At 31.2% G+C, this 20,799-nt stretch overlaps 1 protein-coding gene across 2 annotated transcripts; it reads right to left on the bottom strand.

Annotated features, from left to right (window-relative positions):
• Positions 1–508: 508 nt before the first annotated feature.
• On the bottom strand, positions 509–20,388 carry LOC123526424 (uncharacterized). 2 transcript variants are annotated; one of them, XM_045305560.2, is made up of 4 exons: positions 19,924–20,388; positions 4,831–4,992; positions 3,273–3,435; positions 509–821 (listed from the first exon to the last, which is right to left on the bottom strand). In XM_045305560.2, the coding sequence occupies exons 2-4, from the start codon at positions 4,963–4,965 to the stop codon at positions 757–759; spliced, it is 363 nt and encodes a 120-aa protein (XP_045161495.1). In that variant the 5' UTR covers positions 4,966–4,992; positions 19,924–20,388; the 3' UTR covers positions 509–756. The 2 variants fall into 2 exon arrangements, with proteins under 2 accessions (XP_045161495.1, XP_045161494.1); XM_045305559.2 differs by having other exon boundaries at positions 3,270–3,435; positions 19,924–20,380.
• Positions 20,389–20,799: the final 411 nt, after the last annotated feature.

The raw sequence follows: 20,799 nt of genomic DNA, 5'->3' as shown, positions 1-20,799 counted from the left end.
TAAGAGCACACATTACCGTTGTATATAAATTAGCACATGACCAACATTAACAAATATGCATTTCGATGGCTTCGTAGGTTGTAGACATAGTCTAATCCATTGTGTTTTGCATATTGTCTGGACAATTTTAATAATAAATGCGATTTCACTTTAGAACAATGTATTTCTGTGATCTTACAAATTATTATTTTGCCATGACCAATACTAAATGAGATTATATCTCAACGGACTTCTAAATACTTAAATCCAGACAGTAAAATTAATCCTCACTGATTTTGGTTTAGTACATGTATTGTTATTTGCAGATTATTGTTCATTTACTTGAAAATACGCTTTTATCATATGCCATAGGGAGAACATGTACGGTAACCATGATTGCAATAACCTTGCATTTTACTAAACAAATATCAGTATACAGTTTAAACAAATGTATGTTTTACAGTAAATAAAACTCTTGTTCGTTGACATCTGGTAATAAACATTGAATAATCAACAATTATGTTATTTCATATATATATTTATTGATTTTATTTTCATAATGAATTGTACTACATAGTTCTAAATATGAAACAAGTAAAAAATTTTATTTGTATCTTATAGTATGTCCAAAAGGCAGAAAAGGGAAATGTTTTAAAAGTCTAATCTTGTTAAGAGAACAATTTTATTATCTAAAATATATCACTTTAAAGTCATTTGGAGGTGTTTTGGTACCACCGTTGAAAGCACATGGTTGCGCTCATTGAGGCAAATGTGTGCTCATCTTTTTGATACGAGCCAGGGAGCAGCAGGGCAAACTTTCCAAAGACATAATGCTACACCACCTATAAATAGAAAAGTATATATATTTACAATTTTGTTCTTGCTATTACAATGCAAACTGCAGACTACTTTACAGCTTTACTAATTATAATGGAATTATGTCATGATTTTGTAACAAATTGTTGCGCAGACTTTTAGAACATACTAATGAAACCACCTGTCTGGAATATGTAATTTCGTGACAATGTTGTCATTAACGATACACTTCTGTTGCAATTTATGAAGTTATAATGATCAACACATCCGGCTTTTCTCTCCGTAGTAACATGTGAGACGATTGAACTCCGTTCAGCTATAATAAAACATGAACACAAATGTTGTGGCAAGCAGAAAAGCTTGATATTAATCTATTGAAATATTACTTTTCAATTGTTTATGTTGTTATGCCACGTCTTAGACATGATCTTTAAGACCAATGTTTTGTTGTGTGTGTTTTTTTTTGTTTTTGTTTTTTTTTTAATCTTATCGGCATTTGTCTATTGGCATATATTTGCACTACATCATCAATTTATTTCCGCAAACTGTGTTTCTTTTTTACCACATTAAAGGCAACCATTCTGGACCATTGTTTCTATTTGTAAGGATGTTAATGGATTCTAAACTTATCGGCATCGGAATAATTTTGTACTTAATAATCAATTTTGTTCCGTCAGTTATCATGGTTATTTCTTTTTTAGACATATGTAACCGTGTCTTAAAACCTTTCTGGGGCATAGTTTTAAAAAATGCTTCCATTTGTAAAGATCCTTTAGTAACAATAATAATTTCGTATTAAATACATATAGGCAAGGTTTAAATTTAGTTCTTTTTAAGAAATTCGTACAAGTAAACTTGTGAAATTACGAATAATCTTCTGTCATTATATGCGTTTCAGTTGTGTTAGATTTATTTTAAAGGAATTACAAAACTTGTTAGCAGGAAGGTCAATCACCTTTTCAGAAAAAAAACGTGTTCTGATATAATTACAATGTCTAGTATTGTTATTTATTAGATTAGGCGCATCTAAAGGATGATTCCGCGCTTCTAAGAATTTCACCTCCCTACACAAATTTAATATTACAATAATCTTTTCATTTAGCAAGATCCTTTTGACAGTTTTAGCCCACATTATCGGGAGACAATGTGACACAGAGCATATTGCAGGATAAAATATTTCCTGTGAGGTCCATTAGTTGTCAGCTCTTACTGTTATATATTTTCGACAAGGTCTAAATTATCTAAATAAACTGAATCAAAACGGTACATGGGATTTCACGTCAGAACATTTGTCACATGTTAAATGATGATGTAGTCCCTAAACTGCAGGGATTGGTAATTTACCATGACCAAAAATAAATCCTTACGGAGTAGTAGTAACAAATTTACGAACATATAAGGCATTTTTCTTCTGTTTTATTTGCCCAATCTATAACTTGCTTTCTATAGTCATCGTAAAAGAATTGTTGCAAATACATTTTCTACCGAGATAACTGTTAAAACAAGCCAATTTGTCAGAAATCTTACGTCAGTAAACTTATCACATATAATGGTACAATCTTTTTTCATGATTTCTCAACATGCCCACCACAGAAACCGGAAACTGAACGTTCTTTTAATCATTAAACACAACATTTTCCGGCTTTCTTGATTTACTTTGTGGGAGTAGCTGACATTGAATAAAAAGACATATCTGCCCTCTGCCCTATTCGCTGGATTAAGTAATTGATTAGTAAAGTCACGCTCGAGCCATCATGAAAACAGGCAACATAAAGAAATATTTAAAAGAATCGCCTTGATATAAACAAATCATATTTCCCTTATTGTTCATGAATGTTGGGATGCAATTACGAAAATGATTAATGAATTTTTTTTATCCTTATCAAAACTATTTTATAACACTATGGGGAAAGTTTGATTTTTGTCTACGTAAATCAATAGAATACAAATATTGGGAGTATTTTATTGATATTCAAACTTGATATTGTTTAAATGGAAATACTGTACTGCTTTTTTTTGTAAGTTTTATCTCCCCTCAATCTGAAATGTTAAGTCTTACTTTTTTCATTATATTTCGCAGAGAAAAATATAAGAATTCGATTCTTTTTGAATATCAGTTTTGCTGATAAAACAAATTATAAAAACATTTAATTTCAGGATCTGTTATTTTATTGTTATCTTAAGAGTTTGAAGAATTCTTGTTAATAGCACTTAAAGTAGTTTAAGGTATAATAAATTATAATCAATAATTAATGAAATTAGAATAGTCATTGTTAAAATTAAAATCTTTTGCATAATTTTTCCAAAATAGCTATCGGATACATTAATCTGTTATACTGTACGAATATATTATCAACCAGAAACGATTGCCATCTTTTACATTTAGATTGCGAATCATATCTATCTTACATTACTAAAACAGATTGAAGTGAGTCAGCCAAAATAATCAATATGAAACATGGATAAAATACAACTACCTCCGCGTGTCTGTGTCCGGAATGGTCGAAATCTCTTCTGTGGCATAACTCTCATAAGCCCTGTGGCGTCATTACTTTGTACAAAGGTTTTACCCATTTCCTCTTGTTTGTTTCTTTCTTCTAGTTCTATCATATCTTTAAGTTCTTTGAGAAGCTGCAATCTCTGGAAAATAACGTAAACACAGCATACAGCATCATATATGAATACATATGGGCCGTTTCATGAGAAAACCTGTATTAGTGACATAATATGATTATTCATAATTTATAAGTAGTTTCAAATACTGGGAAATCACTGCTTACTAATGTTCATGCAGAAACTTGGAACTAGTATATTATAATTCAGTTATCTAAATGAAAGCACATTCTACCGTATTTTACAAATAAATGTTATTCGTATTGACAGGGCGACAGACATTCTAAAGCACCCATGTACAATATAGAGGAATATTGATAAAAAGCCTATGATGAAACCAAGAATACACGGTTAATTTATTTTTTCAGAAAAATCGTTTTAAACTGTTTAGTTAGTGATTCGCATGATTTGTTACATAAATGATCTGAAAAATTCGCGTCATAAAAGACGACGTCAAACTGCTTTTAATGACTTTCTTAACGTCATGTCTCTAAATGCCTTCAGTGACTTATTTAAAAGCATTGTTAATCTTGAAATAATGAAGATGATTTCTTCAAATTTTCAGATTTGACAGGTAAACGAATGTTCGTTATGAATATTATGTTATCTCAATTTTGATCTTTTGTTACTAATACAGGTTTTGTCAGAAACGGCCTATAGAGATCTATTTTATCTTAAAAGTTGGTATCTTCAAGTATCTATGTAGTTGTATCAAAACATGTCGTAAAATATGTGTAACAGGAGGGTATGAGCACAAAAGAGAGACGTTGACACCCTATACCTATCACTTCCATTATCATTTCATAATATGCACATGGGGAAAACGTCTAGCCGTTTGCTCTTAAGTCCATTTAAACTCATTACCGCTTGGCAAAATTTCTATTTATACAGAAAACAGTACACTGTTCAAACCTAAATTGACACACATGATAACGGAGTCACTTCTGTATTATAATAGATGCAATAATTAACAAAAACGGCATTTCGTTCATTCAAAGCGTCAATGCGTTAGCTAAAAAATAGATTGATAGAGCAAACTATTAAACATTTTTTCAGATAAATATGTTACGAGTAGATATATTTTATACTGGAGTTAGTAGTTTTGTGAAATAATGATTTAACAAAACTAAAAATAATCACTTTTATAAATAAAACTTCGTAATCAAATTAAACAATGTTCGTTCTATATACATGTATAAACACCACTTACACACTCGTCTGTATTACGGAAACACAGCTGATATTGTTGCCTTACATATTCCTTACATTGGCACGAAATGTCGTTTAGATATAACAACTATCTCAAAAATATTTTTATTACTTCAAATGAAACTTTCATCAAATAAGAATTCGCACAATAATTTAAAGATATTAGAAGGACTTACAAATCTGTTTCATTTTCGGAACGTTTCTAGTATTTACCTGTGGATTTATTAATTCCGAATCGTCTGTCTGGTAGTATGTGTCTAATGGAGCAGCTAGGCAGGCACTGAATAACGTTAGAGATATTATCACCAGGGATAAGACATCACAACACACTTTGGTGGTTACTTTCATCTTTGATATTTCCTTCTTAACAACTACCTGAAAATATATGATCAAATGTTCAAGATTAAAAGATAGCAAGGGGAAAATATCGGGCAAAACATTAATAGTTTCTAGTTTTAAAGAAACATTGTATCTCATCTTTTTCAGCAAACACTGTATTTCATTTTTTCAATGTATGTTTATATATCGTGACTGCTTATATAAATCCATACTTTGTGCCATATGATCGGTCCATAAGCAACACTAGATTTTGCTTGGTTGAAGTCAAGATCTGAAAACAGAAGTTACGAAATATTCGTTGGACCTCAAATGATAAATCGCTCGATGTATGGCTTGCTATCATTTCTTGCTACATGGAAGAACTACAAGACAAAAAATAACTTGACACTGGATTATATGATAGAATTGATCGCATATAAATCAAAATGGTATACTTTTTGAGTGAGATCAAATTCATGTAAGGAAATTACTAATGTACAAGACCTAACAGAATTTATGTTACAGTACGACTGTTTGAAATGATATACATTTCAAAATTCGTGAGCAATGCTGTCAGTCTTAAATGTTTTAAAGAAATTTACACGAGTATCTACTGCAATCGACAGAACATGTGTTTGTTCTTTTACATGTATAACGAATTATTTTCATGCATAGAATATCTTTGAATATGGATGTCTGCCTATTTTTGTAAATATACTACATAAATGGTAATGGCAGAAATAGTATACAAGTGAGTTTAGATTTATGATCCCAAAACTACAGTCAGGTCTTCTTTCATCAAGTTTTGTATGAATATTTTTATCAGTTGAGAAAAGGAAACACACAACAAGCCAATCCAAGTTAGAATAGTCAACTAGAATAGGCATTAAGTAAAGAATGCAAATCCCTGTCATATATGTGTATTCAATTCAAATATATAAAATCAATAGCCAGTGTACTACACACGGTAATTACCCAAAGTGTGCTTAAAGACATCTGTCTTATATGCCTAAGCAATTATGTTATGAGAATGGAAAGTGATTTTAAGTAAAGTACAGTAACACACCGTGTTTAAATGTACACCATGTATATTACACAGAGATCCGCATAAAGATAAATGTTTCACGCCATAACAATTTTAAATTAGAACTATTTGCTTGCCATCAATTTGTAATAAAATACAAAAATTAAGTGTTTCCTTGTACTTGTACTGTTTTCATAATAAAGATGTAATAAAAGGCCAAAATACGTTACGGTAATAATTGTCATTTAGGTCATCAAAATTGTACGTTATATTTATTTCATGTCAGTAGGTATCTGCAGTGGTATCAAGCGGAAAGTATATATAGTTAGAATTTGTAAAATTTGAACAGTTTTGGAAAGATAATTTTAAAAATAATGTGAAAAGTATTGAATATGAGATCCGCACTGCCATATACGTAATATGCTGAGTATCAGACCGGTTCCTTCCTCATTTTGTTCAGGGATACAAGTAATGATTCAATTTACTGTCCATTCCTTTACCTTAACCCATAGTTGTATCTATCTTAACTTTTACCCTACTAAATTTCTAAAACGGGTTGGTCCATCATTCAATTTGGGCAGTACCGCTTGTTTATCAAAGCGGTGTTCACTGAAAATTTACTGACTGAATAGCCAGCAGTGCAGACCATGATTAGTCTGCACGGATGTGCAGGTTGATCTTGGTCTGCACTGGTTGCAAAGGCAGAAACACTTGCTGCCAGCAGGCTAAAGGTTAATATATTACAGGCACTATAATTGCATAATTGTTTATACAAGTATCATCATAAATGGCTGCATAAATCACTTGCAGACAGTGTATACGATCTATTATGTTCAGTTCTTGATAAATGTGATAGTATATTATTTTATTCTAGTCTCGTTAAAGAGATTTCATAGGAGTGAATGGCATATTTTTCTTATAAATCAATAGTTTAGAGGAGATATCACGTATTTATAAATCCGCTAAGGAAATCACGTAGAGATATATATTTAGATATGTAGCTTTTGAACTACACATAATTACCACCATGCAAAAGAAAAAAATATTCCCACAGTCATAGGTTTCATGCACGTGGTTGAACTTGTGTTATATGACATAAGCTAAACGATGCGCATCCTCTGGTTGTACAGCTCAAAGACATGCCATAATTTGTTTTTACACGATCCCTTTCGAGTACAACTTTGCATGCTATTGTTTTTGAAACGGTGACAACATGACATAATGTTTTAATTGTAACAATACCGAGTATATATTCTAAATATATAGCTATCTCCACTCATGTAAGTCTTATGTTCAGTTGAACAGCAAAATCTGCATCTAATTATTTCAAGTTTCACGGACGCTTCCTCCCATGTCTGTATGGGTGTTTACAAGATTAACACAAACGCGTTCATATAAATAAAGTAAAACATGTAAATAACGTAGAAGATAAGAACAAACACAGAAACAGAGCCGAGCACCGCCCTATAACAGTCAGCTACCAAAGATACAGCAGCGGATTTCCCAAAGCGGCAAACGCCGTGCACCCAAACTCAACCCCGAGGTCAGAGGAAAGTTGAATGAAGGTCAATGGTGTATAAAATTTAGAAAAGTTATAAATAGATACATTCTGCATGCGTCTGAAGATTCTACTGATTGCAACTATGCCTTTGTCAAACAAACAGAGGTTGCCTTCTTTATGCCTTTTGTTGAGAGAACACTTTGAAATATGTTGATCTGATACATTTGACAGTTTTTAATCTATGCTTAAGTTATAATATTTAAGTAATAATTTGCAGCAAAAGCGTGTTTTAATACTATTTATACACGATGTGCGGTTATACGTTTGGTGTAATTATGCGCCCTCGTGAAACTATTTTGTACGACGTATAACCGTCCTAGTGTATAAATTGTGTTCAAACACAGTTTTGCTATAAATTATTTCGATTCTAATATCTCTTTTATTGAAACATTTACATTCAATATGATAGATGCGTTTATTGGCGCATGTATGGCACAAAATGGTAGGTTGCCACGTTCCTTTGATTATACACGCCAGGACTGGAAATGGTAATACGTCTTGCGAAATAGTTCCATTAGGTCACCAATGATGGCGGATTATTCTGCACAGCTAATGACCAATTCCGTGTGTGTGTAAAATAATTAAAACAGTTATGCTAATTATGCTATTTAAACATGTTTTTAAGTAAAATAAGTGATCAAATTTAAAAGCGCTAATACTCGATGCGTGCATGGCGCTAAATATCACGCCGACATGAAATCAGCATAACATTGTTGTGATGATTAGAGCATTGTTGGTGTTATTAGAATGTTTTATACGAGATGTTCATTTTGTTATTAAGTTAAACCTTCGTTCAGAACTGCTATGTGACTGTTTTGTAGAAAATACTTAAAATGTGTTAAACTGTTTGCAAAATGTATGTAAGGAAATAGCACAAGAATAGATAGTCTATACAAATTCTAGTTATTGTCCCTATGTTCCTAGATAAAAATTAATCGCAATATCATATAAAATTTGCAAAATATTTTTTTTATCTCTGTCACGAATAAAAGGTCTATAAAACTTCATTTAGGTTTTATTTCATTAAAACCGATTTGACTAAAACTAAATAAAACATGTGGTAACCTACTCATTGTTTAATGCACAAACGACACCACAGCAGCACTTGAGATACTAGTATAACGCCAGCAGATTCTCTAAAAGGTGTATTGACATTACACTTTAGATATATTTATAAATATTTCTATTGAATTGTTTAGCAATGTCCCTGTATATCTTCAATTTGTATTTTGTTAATACGCTTAACCTTTTCTGTTGACTTACAAACAATGTGTCTTACTCCCGCAAATAACAGAAAAAGGTCATTCCTATTTTAATCTTGACGAGTACTCGGACGGATCAATACAGAAAAAGGGATAATTCATCTCTATGGAATCGCGTAGTCATTAAAAGATTTACAAAGTGCAATTAGTCATTGTAACATATACAGTTATGAAAGCAAAATGTCAGAAAACAATGACCTTATTTCAGCTGACATTAAAACATCGCATGGAAATATTTAGACTTAATGTAATATCTATGAAACAACACTAGTTTATTTCTGACATTAAATCTAATGCGATACTAAAGAAACCTGCGTAGGAGCCATGAAACACTTGTGAAAATAATAAAGATCCAAAACATGCGTTCTTTTTACTTATATTTCCATTGCTGATGTATCTTTTACATTTTTAGAGTAAAAAAGGAATAAGGTATGTTGTACTGGTTAGCGTAAATCTCAGTTTTCATTTATGTAGTAATATCAGGGCTCAGCCATGTAATTTCGATGTGATTTTACAGCAAGCAAAATATGAAAGGTAACATCTCTCGCTGAAGGTACATGGCTCTTACTTTTCTCTTCTTTTCAGGTCATTTAATTAATGTTATGATTTGAAATCAAAATGAAGTCTGGCTATGAGTGACACCATTGTAAACATAATATATTTTAAAAGGAATATATAAGGAGATTCAAGATGCGTTTATATAAAAAATAACGTCATGCAGCATTATAGCAGAAAAATATGTTTTCATGACAACACAGAGCTTTTTTTTTTAAATAGATTGTTTTAATTAAATAAACGTCAACAGTTTTAATGAGTTATAGGTTCTTTGGTAATCGTGTTCAGAATAAACTACCAGTCAAATCATAAAATAAATTGATTGAAATTATTAAAGGCAAACTAAGCTACCGATTTTCTCTGAATGTGTTCGCAAATACTGATTTGTTAAAGGTCCATATTTGCTTTAAATTTTTATCGTAAAAACTGATTAAACTGTTTTCCAAGTAGACGTTATGCTTAATTACATGATAAGAAAAGCATTACATTTATTATTGCACATGAACTGTTATAGTTAGAGACATAAAGAGAGGTAATAAAAAACAATAGATAGATTCAATAAAACATTCTAGCATCTTCCGCAATATTCATACCTTTGAGTAATGTTAAGAAAGCCATTATTGGAAATAGGATTTATGAAAGAAATGTATTTTACGTTCAAATGCAAAATGTGACAAAAGACATTATGGGGCTTTAAAGATCCTCAGCACATCACGATGTTTCTGTTTCTATCAGAAAATGAAGAGAAACAAAATCATATCTGATTAATTGCCGCTCTTGGCAATAAAATTTTCATACTGAGATTACGATTTACTTTTTCTAATAATTTGTATTTAATATGTGTCTACAAGTATTGAACAGATACTCTACCAAAGATCTCCTTTTACTGCTTTAAATCAAATGAATCTCTGAAGATACAAATATTAAAGGTCCATTACTAAGGAAAAGTGAGTTGGCAATTTTTTTCCTAGCCAGTGCATAGACTTCTGCAAGACACTAAATAATGAAGATTGGCAGGTCAAAATTTACAGAAGGTCTTTGGAACTCAAAGAAATGTATGTGTATTATGTTGAAATTTCAATGAATCGACAGAATGACCCCCCAGGTCTTTTTAACTTTCTTCTTACTTCATAGAAAAATAATTGTACATATACTGCGATTTATTTCGAATTTCTACATACCAACTTTCATTTTCCAATAAAATGAAATAGTTTCTTTTCTTTTTTAAAAGAAATTAAAATGTTCACTTTCCTTAGTATTGGATCTTTAATTAGCCGTAGTATCGGCAATCATTTCTTTTGTAAAGTGCCAGTATACTGATTTTCAACCTAATATTTATCACATATAACTACATTCAACAAAATTGTCAAATATTATCCGAAACATTTTCATATCAGAAAGGTTATTGTACTTTAATCCGACAAAAATACAAACAAAAATGTGATACTGATTATTGCCCAATGGGAAACACGTTTTGTATGATCTAGCATTTGAGATAAATCAGTTACATTGTCTTTTCTACGGAAAGGTATATAGCTTTTACTAAATATTTTAGAATTGCTTTTATAATATAGTTTAACTTGGTTTTAAAGCAAAAGCATCAAAGGGTGAGACCGGAGTATGATTATATATAGAGGACAGAGCATCTTACCTGATCCAGAAAACTACATGCCCAATCTACGTACTGATGACTTAAAAAGTATGAAAATTTTAAAATCAATATTTACGAAAATATAATATTTATCACAAGCCCGTCCAATAAACAGGGTATAACAATGCGTGTGATCATGCATAATGCTTAAATATATGGCATAAATACAATTTGTTGGCTCGCATAATCGAATTCAAGAATCTGTAACCTTATAGACCTTATGTCCGTTTACAAGTAGCTCTTGTATAATTGTTTTTGTATCCACGATAAAATGGTTCTTTAACTTCTTAGCAATAATATATTGATATTATAAATATATTTATATTTCCAAATCATAGACTTCTTTAAATCATATACAATCAACATTATAAGTTTTGATATTCTTTGACCATGTAGGACTAGATCATAGAAACCCTTACTAACTAGCATGACGCTGCTTTGATATACTTGTTTTCTGATCTGTTTTGTAAGGCCCTTTTAAGCGCTGCTCCTGTTGCTCTGTTTTCTGCAAAGGTATTGAGCATATACATGTAACTATATGATTCGTTAGAAGAGATATCTATGTGAGCATATGTGTGGTTTACATGCCGTATCTTTTGTTCTTATCCGTGAGTAAGGGAAGGGTCTCGCCTGGTGGAAGACATATTTATCTACACTGTCCCGAAACTTTAGAATATGATCAGGATTAAAACGATCAACCGGTTTATACTGCTGTTTGGCAATGACCATTTGATAACGGTGCACCTCTGTGTAACTTTGATATTTTCTGTCTTTTGTCTATTTTGTACTTTTTCTTTGTATTTATCTATGTATACATCCAGACGTCATTGTAAGCTTTGTGGTGTTTTGGGAGTATGTTATCTTTGAACATAGTTGTTTTCTACTGGATCTCTGTTAGTGTTTTACTTACTTTTTCTTACAACCCTCGATGCAACAGATAGAAAACGAAAACATTTTTTTTTCAGTATTTTCCGATGATCATAAACTTATATTTCACACAGGGTAATATATTTTCAAAATATATTAGTTACTTATTTTGTCTGGCTTAGATAAAACGCAAATATGTACAGTCTAAATCATGGCGAACACAGTAATCAAAGTTTGATCCTAGGATATCAAATGCAATAACATAATTATGATAAAATTAATTTTTTGTGAAAAAAAAAACAAAAACGCCAAACGTATGATAATAACGTAACGCTCTAACTGCCAACTCCGTTCAAACTATCTCAAGTGCAGAGAAACCCTGCCTTTTTTTCTGCAGACAATTTATTGAATTCTCCCTCAACTGTATTTCATCCGACTGTTTTAAAGAATGTATAATGTGCTTATCATTCTATAATTTGATACTAACGTCTGACAGAGAGCGTCTGCAACACTTAATGCCTTGTAGAACAGCATAAATACAATTGTATGTAACGGCTTCTTGTGACATGCAGGTTTTTATTAGATTTATTTAGCAATATTTGTACTTTTACAGCATGAGTGACTATTGTCCTATTATATAATAGGCTCGGGTTTAAATCTGGATCAGTTTTAATGTGCGTAAATCCTTATTTATACATGTATCACTTAAACCTCAAATTTTCTACCCGAAAAAGGGACAATTGTATTCAATACCTTTTATGGTAACTGAATTGAAATAATCAATTAAGTGGGCAATAGAACACCTATATGTTTTGTTCAATTGCGCCTGATAGCAACATAACGAATTCTGCGGGAAAAACCACTGTGATTCATTTTATCAATCTAAGAACTAAACCTAATTAAATCTTCTTTAGACAATAAATAATTGAGTCGTTGACATAGGATTACTTTCTTTATCCTATAAAGTACATTGACTGGTCCGGATACTTCAAGGGAAACATTTCAGTTGTATATATAAATATATTCTTTATTCAGTTCAGCAGCTTTATAGCTGTTTGTTTTCTGACCATAGGATAATAGTTGTCCATTGAATCTTATTTATCATTAATAACCTAGGTACCATAAGTTTTTTCAATATATTTGGAAAAAAAAATTGCTCTGTGCTGTGAGTGGGAGGGAGAGAGAGAGGGGATAGAGAGAGAGAGGGAGAGAGAGAGAGAGAGAGAGAAAGAGATTCACTGTATCAATAGAATAATTATGCGAATAATGTCAGATTAAACTAAAAAGACGGACCGGCGATTAAGATCCAATCTGAAAATGAAAAAAAAAAATGATAATAATAATTTGTAACAATTGAACCAAGATATATATACAATATACCCACCCAACACATGCAGCTTCGGTCCAAACGTACTAGATTTTTTAGTTATTCTTATACTGATCTGGGGCCGTATTCATAAAGCACCTTAAGTATAAGTATAAGAAATTGAATATTTACTTACAGATACAACATGCACAGTTATGTTTAAAGTGCTTTTATCTGAAAAACAACACTTTAGTCGTACTCACGACGGCATTTTGTTTTCTGGCTTTAATCATTTCTTACGTAGCTTAAGTTTAAGCTGTTTTATGAATAGGACTTAAGATTTTTACTTAGACTTAAGCTGAAATCACCACAAACTTAAGTAAAATCTTCAACTTAAGTCAAAACTTATACTTAAGATGCTTTATGAAAACGGCCCCTGAGCTCCGGTATGGTATCAAATAACATGCCTTGTTACGATCCTTATTTTACTGGTGAATGCAAGAGATGTCTGTTAATGTCTATGTTTCCACTATCAGATGTTTTGTTTTTCATTATCATTTTATACCAATAAAATGTATTTTATACCAATAAAATGTAATGTCCACGAAGCGGTTTAAAAATAACCGTGAAGCTGATTATTTCTTAAACATATGTATGTAACAGATGCTTGCATTGAGCTTTAATACATTATATTAATATGCGGTATCGGCAGAAACAGTCTTTGACAGTTGAATGTTATTATTGATAGTTTCTGTATATTTCGTAACACATGTTTCAAGCATGACAATGTTTAATAACTAGTTTACATATCCACATTCTAAATATTTGTATTAGACATTTTACAAAATCAGTGTACTTTATTTATTTTATTTTTATTTTGTTGGGTTTAACGTCGCACCGACACAATCTTAGGTCATATGACAACTTTCCAGCTTTAATGGTGGAGGAAGACTCCAGGTGCCCCTCCGTGCATAATTTCATCACGAGCGGGCACCCGGGTAGAACCACCGACCTTCCGTAAGCCAGCTGGATGGCTTCCTCACAAATCAGTGTACGGACACGTTTCTAGAGTGATAAGTAAGATATCCAAAAAGTTTTAACAAACCATTCAAAACATTGCTTGAATTTACAATTGAAAATACCCCTGTCATTTTTGGCGATCAGTTGAAAGCTTATCAAGATATTCTGAAAAAATCAAAAAGTTCATATCACCACCCTTGGAATACTTAAGACTGTTTATAATATCAATGGTATTGTCTGATATTTAATGTAATGAGAATTCAGGAAAACGTGACTGAATTTGTTCCGGGAATTAATGGATCATACAGTAGTTAGTTATTACTTACTAAATATTGGTCCATGCAAAGACAGGACTGGACCCAAATAAAATTATATCGACAATCAGATTTTAACATTATATCTTCGCATTGGGTTTGGCAAAATAATTGCTTCGCCTTTAGTTGTCATTTGTGATTAGCGCTATCAATAATTTATCGGTGCATTAGTTTGTGTGTGATTAATATTTTCTATTTTGTAATTTCCGCAACATTTAAGTTCATTAAAAATTAATTATCAACTGAAAAGAGTTCTTTGGAGTCATGAAATCTATACATATATATTACTTCTGGTTAATGATAAACGATTGATTCTGCCTTTGCGACCAGTGTAGATCATGATCAGTTCACCATTCAGTATCTTTTTGGTAAGCACCCGTTTTAACAGTTAATGGCACTGTCCAAATTGAAAGTTGGACTAGTTCATTATAAAAATTTAGCAGGGTAAGGATTAACTGGCAAACATGCAATAAAACAAACATAATATCACGGAGTTGGCGAAGTATCTGCCAGCAACTGTCATATACAGACTTGAGCCACGTTTGCATTTCCTTGAAAGTTATATTTACGCTTTTTTCCCCTAATTACAATAATTCAAAAAGCTAAAGTAAATAACCACACACTTTTTATAAGAAATAGCATGCTACTGACACTTTTTACAACTCTAATTGAGTTTTACACTTTCGCGCTTGTCTAATAAATGTGAAATTTGTTTCCCTGTAAATTACAAATTGTAGAGAGAAATGGTTAAATGATATAAAGAGCCTTGCGGTGGTTAAAACATGGAATCCAAAATGCATTTTATGTCGAGAGTGTTAGCTACGCGTCCGTATGTGCGGGGGCTGATATTACGAATGAAAAAAAGAAGGTAATTTTCAGAAACAGTCGTGATATATAATGATAACTATTTATAAAATTGCTCGTTTTTGCATTGCAATTGCCAAAAATTCTGCATTGACAAAAGTAGTATCTTATTTCATCAACAGTTTAATGTATACTTAAAATACCTTTAATAAAACATTGTGTATTTTCTATCGCTTCTGTTAGAGACAAATGACAGCAATATATATTACACATATTACCCTTCAGTATATTCAGAATGATTGGACTTTTCCTATTTTCGTCTTTTTTAAGCTATATATCATAAAGGTTTGTTATAAATAACGGGAAAATGCTAACATTAATCATTTTTTACAATAACCTCATTAATTCTTTAACACAATAGATGTTTGAATGTAATTAAGATTAGTAAATCAAGCCAATGTCTTATTTAATGCAAAAGTGTCACGAAAACCGCTAAAAACGGTTTTGAATTAATCTTGAGTACAACAAAAAATGTAAGGTGCGGGTAGATTTCCCCGAAGCACGGAAAACCCCAAACACATCCGGAGAGCTATGCATCACAAAGTAGTCCTTGAGTACAACAATATTTCTTTATATTTTGTTGTTGTCATTTGCACTTGCATTTCAAAGTTTTTACTGATGTGATTACGTTGGTGTAGTTTCAAGATAACCTGAATATTGCTTTTGCATAAAGTATAATTTTTTTAATCTTAATAGTTCTCAATTGAACAAAGGCTATTGAAATATTAGTTTCTACAGAGTGACGTTTGCCTTGACAGTTTACCTTATATTGGCGCCATTTTCCATATCTAAATTCTTAACTTTTAGATAAATACTTACATGTTCCAACATTGTGAGAACATAGCTCTAGTAAAATAGTTCTACAGACGTATCATCTCAAACGTCGATATCTTATCACAGCTATATAATATCCCTTAAAGACTGTGAACTCGAATAAGATTTACTTAACATTTTAATCAGTATTTTATCACGACTTGTCGTTAGACCTATCAAAAAATTTCTTATTTCATTTGCAATTATAAGGTATCCTCCTGAAAGATTGACCATTATTATTATTATTATTAATATTATTATTATTATTATCATCATCATCAAAAAGTTCTTTATAGTAACATTTTTAGTGGAGACAAAGACGGAACTTTGGTTCTTGTTCATAAAAGGACACACTTATATCAAGTGTAAATTGGACAGCGTGGAACATTATCAAATGTATTAATTTCTGTCAATAAATAACGACTGAAGAACATGTCTGTAAATTGGTGAAGAAATAGATGTTGTCAGGGACATACCGGGCAATTTATATAAACCTAAGTTTGACTTTTACTCTGCTGTATGTGGAAACGTATTCGAATGCTTATTTCTACTCATACAAGTATGTGTACTTGGATCCAAAACCTACAATGCCTTAATGGCAACTGATTTCTTCAAAAACCGATGATTAAATGACATTTTTGTCGTTTGTTGCTATGCGTTTTCAGTTGCAAAAATTTAAAATACCTTTTTCATTATTTCCTGGAGAGATTTCTTTTTTTGGGGCCTATTTTAAAACGATACTTTTGTACAATTATAAAAATACATGTTTTACAGAAACATTTTTGGGCGCACGCTAAATGAAAGTACGTAAATGAATAAAACGTAATTTTCATGATACGTATAAGTCACTGAACGATAGTTCTGAGTATCTGGCCCCAAATTCACGAAATAAAACTTAATTAATTACTTAGTTAAGTCTGTTATTTCGAAATCGTGCTATTGCTTAAGTAGTTGATATTTAATGTTGACCTTTTCTATAACAATTTATTTATAGATAAATTATAGTATAGTAAGTAGTATTTATCTGCAGTACTTATTTCAGACGCGCAAGCATGATATTACATCAAGACACGATATAATGATCTTAAGTACTTGCTTTATTATATTTCTTATTTCTATACTTCGTTTTCTGTAAAATTTAGAATTGTTGTGTTCTGATCTATGAAAGAGTTATATATGGTTCTAATATAGATGAAAAAGTCAACAATGAAGACAAATAAAGGGCAAAAACAAGCATTTGAAATAACAGACTTAGCTAAACAATTACTTATTAATATGGTAAGCATATTCGTGAAATTGGGGCCTGGTACTTTCAGATAGAAGGCGAATATGTCAATCTAGTATTTATCTTATTTCAACATTTCCTGCAATAGGAAAGATCCCTCAATTTATCGACTTCATATAATTATTATGTTTTAATTCCAAGGTATTAACGTTAAAATTAATGACATTTTGCAGGTATTGAAACGGTCAATAGAATAAATAACTTTTGATATTATTGATATAAACGATGGACTGAAAAATCATTATATGGACAATACGTGTGTCTATTCAATTCACTTCGCTATACACATTCAGACGAAACGCCACAGCATCAAGGTTCAGTGGCATTCATTATTATGCACTTGAATTATAAAGTTCTTGTCCCGTGGGAGGAAATTGTTCAAAACGCTATAGAGACGCCTATGGCTTAACTATCATGGGATCATAATTCAATTAAGCAAATTTCCTTAGTTTTCTTTAAAGCGCAGTCATATAGATGACAATTTTTTTCAAATCGTTTTCATCTACAATAAATACTCTCTTTTCTGAATGCCCATCAGAATTTATTCTCATTTTTGCCATTTAGTTTTTCTTATATTACGGCTTGCGTGTACAAACCAATATCCAACAAATTTAAATGTTTTATCATGTTCAATTAAGATTGACATTATCCGTATTTGTTCAACACGTCAATCATATCGTAGATATTTTGTCAATGATCTATATTAAACAGTGTGCGCTTTTCTTAATAATTATTGGTTGTACAGACTATGAGAATGTTTGATTGGCAGACTATATGCTTTGCAGTCTCATTTGTTGGAAGATGGTTTTTAATGTTGTCCTTACTGACTATTCAAATACGGGTTATGTCGATTTCTTTCTTTTGAATTTAGTAGAATGAACTTCTTAATCCTACTGAATTTTATTCTTTATGAATAATTTTCCTGCTTGCAAAGTTGTCATATTAATCTAACTGGCAAATGTGTGCGTGTGTACAACTTTGCAAAACATATTGATATTTTTGTTAATATCTGTATATAAACCTTTATTTATTTATATTTATCCTGGAATATTTAATGGCATATTACACGTTCCAAAGCTCCTGTTGCGTTTTAAGGCTAATACGGTATGTAATATTACCATGTATCTAACATTCCTGCTTCATAATACTTTGATTTTCTCTTATTTCTGCATCCGCATGTGTTTAGATAGACACTAGTTCAATTTTAAAATGTCGATTAAATATACCGATAGATGTGTTTTATCAAATTTCAAATTGGGTTTCTTTTAACCCTTTATCAGTTGCGATTACGAGTAACAAAGCTATTGAAAGTTTAATGCAATCGTTTGCACTTAAATGTTTTTTTTTAATAATAGAAAATTCCGTCTACCTCTTATCATGTCCTTCTTGTTTTTGATAGCATTCTTAGACTATCAGTATTGTCTATTTCATTAGATATACTGATATTAATAGGTGGTAATACTGTTTCACTTTTAAGAAATCTATTCAATTAGTATGCTACCAAGATATTAAATGCGAAGTCAGCTTTCTTTAACGTGACATGCATAATACTCTTGTCATTAGTAATGGAATATCCGCTCTTTCATATGGTATTTTAGTGTCTTTTGTTTCTCAAAAGCTATGATCCTTTTATGAATTAGACAACAACTAATGCTGTGATTATGTCATATAACATGACAGCATACACTGAAATTACTTATTCCTTCTTAATTTGAAAAATCAATTTCTTTTTTTTTTTTATTTTTATTTGCACAAATATTTTCACCCAACACGTCGCGTCGCAAATTTTCGGAATTAATGTAATGTAACTTTGTTACACAATTAATTATTTTACTGCTCACATTTCCCTTTCGCTTTACTGATTTAAAATCTTAATGCCGCCGGGTTAAAAGCAAGCCGAAACATCTGAAAACAGCAAAAAATGGAAGGGGTTTAAAATGAAATACGCATTAAAGCTTTTAACAGAGAACCAGTGCTAAAAAAAACATTGGAATTGTTTAGCGATTTGGCTCATTGGGCATAGTTTGAAAATTAGTCACATAATGTAACATTCGTTTCTATTATTAAAGAATATCTTAACCGTAATGTAAAAAAAATCAGTTTATTTTTTTTTTTTTTTTTTTTTTTTTTTTTTTTTTTTTTTTTTTTTTTTTTTTTTCGTAAATCAAACTCTTTGTGACATTTTTCTAAAATTTAATGTATAAAAATATTAAAGTCTATTTATTTTGTTTGTGTGTTTTTTTGTTTTATTTTGTCAGTACCTTAACAGAATAAAATATTTTATTTACAAGCAAAGAAAGTATTTTTTTACCATTCGTATGAATTAAGAAATGTAGGATAAAAAAAATACAAAGCAGCCAAACATAATTCTAAAAAATATCTGAAGATAATATATAATTAAACCTTCATTAACCGTTCCAGTAAAATTTGTAGTCGTATTTCCTAAAAATATTGTAAAACTATTACCTGAGTATGTCTTTATGAATCCAATGACCACTTCGTTACATCAACTGATTTCTACTCATACACTCACTTTTATTTTATACCCATTGTCAATTATCAATACGTCGACAGGAAAGCGGATAATTCCGGTAATTAACAACCAATATATTTGTGGAACCAATTGTAAAATGTCACCTTTAACTTGGACTCGCTTGTATGCGTAGTTACTAAAATCATTAATTGGTCGATCGTTCCGTAATACACCTGTGAACAGCGCCAAATTAATAACTCTGATAACGATGCTTCAGTTTTCGCGGTAATTTTAAACTACGTATTTCCCAAAGTAGCAATGAAAGTTGTCGTCATTGGGTTTTACTTTTATCCACCAAATCCGAAGCCGAGGCAGAGAATTAATAGCGTGTCAATCGGAAAAGGAGACATCTAGATCTTGACGTATTTGTAGGAAGGAAGGTTCAACCAACCGGGAAATGCGTGGTATCGAAGATCCGCTGATGATTTAGAGCAGAGATTCAATAGTTCATTCGCTGATTTGCGGCACGCAGTTTGATCAAATACGCTCAGTTAAAGCTATACCAAGCTATTAGAAAGTGCTGTAAAATTTACACTGTTTTTTGTTATTGGCTTTTCTGTACAACAAGAGCTCGTACATTATTCGGAATAAACTCGTTAGGGAGTAATCATTTCTGGTCTTTTACATTACTTATACAGCACAAGTGAATTATCTTAAATTATTAGGGTTTTGTCTTTTCAATTCGGAAAAAAATGTTAAACGATTTCGTTTTAAAAGTCAAAACTTTAATCTAAACACAGGTTGTGTAATTGTTGAGTAAAATGTTTAACGCTTAACGAGTGTATAAAGTATTGTATAAAGAAAAACCC

Source organism: Mercenaria mercenaria, chromosome 14 (genome assembly GCF_021730395.1).
Source record: "Mercenaria mercenaria strain notata chromosome 14, MADL_Memer_1, whole genome shotgun sequence".
Taxonomy (NCBI): Eukaryota; Metazoa; Mollusca; class Bivalvia; order Venerida; family Veneridae; genus Mercenaria; species Mercenaria mercenaria.
This window is presented reverse-complemented; position numbering and strand designations above follow the sequence as displayed.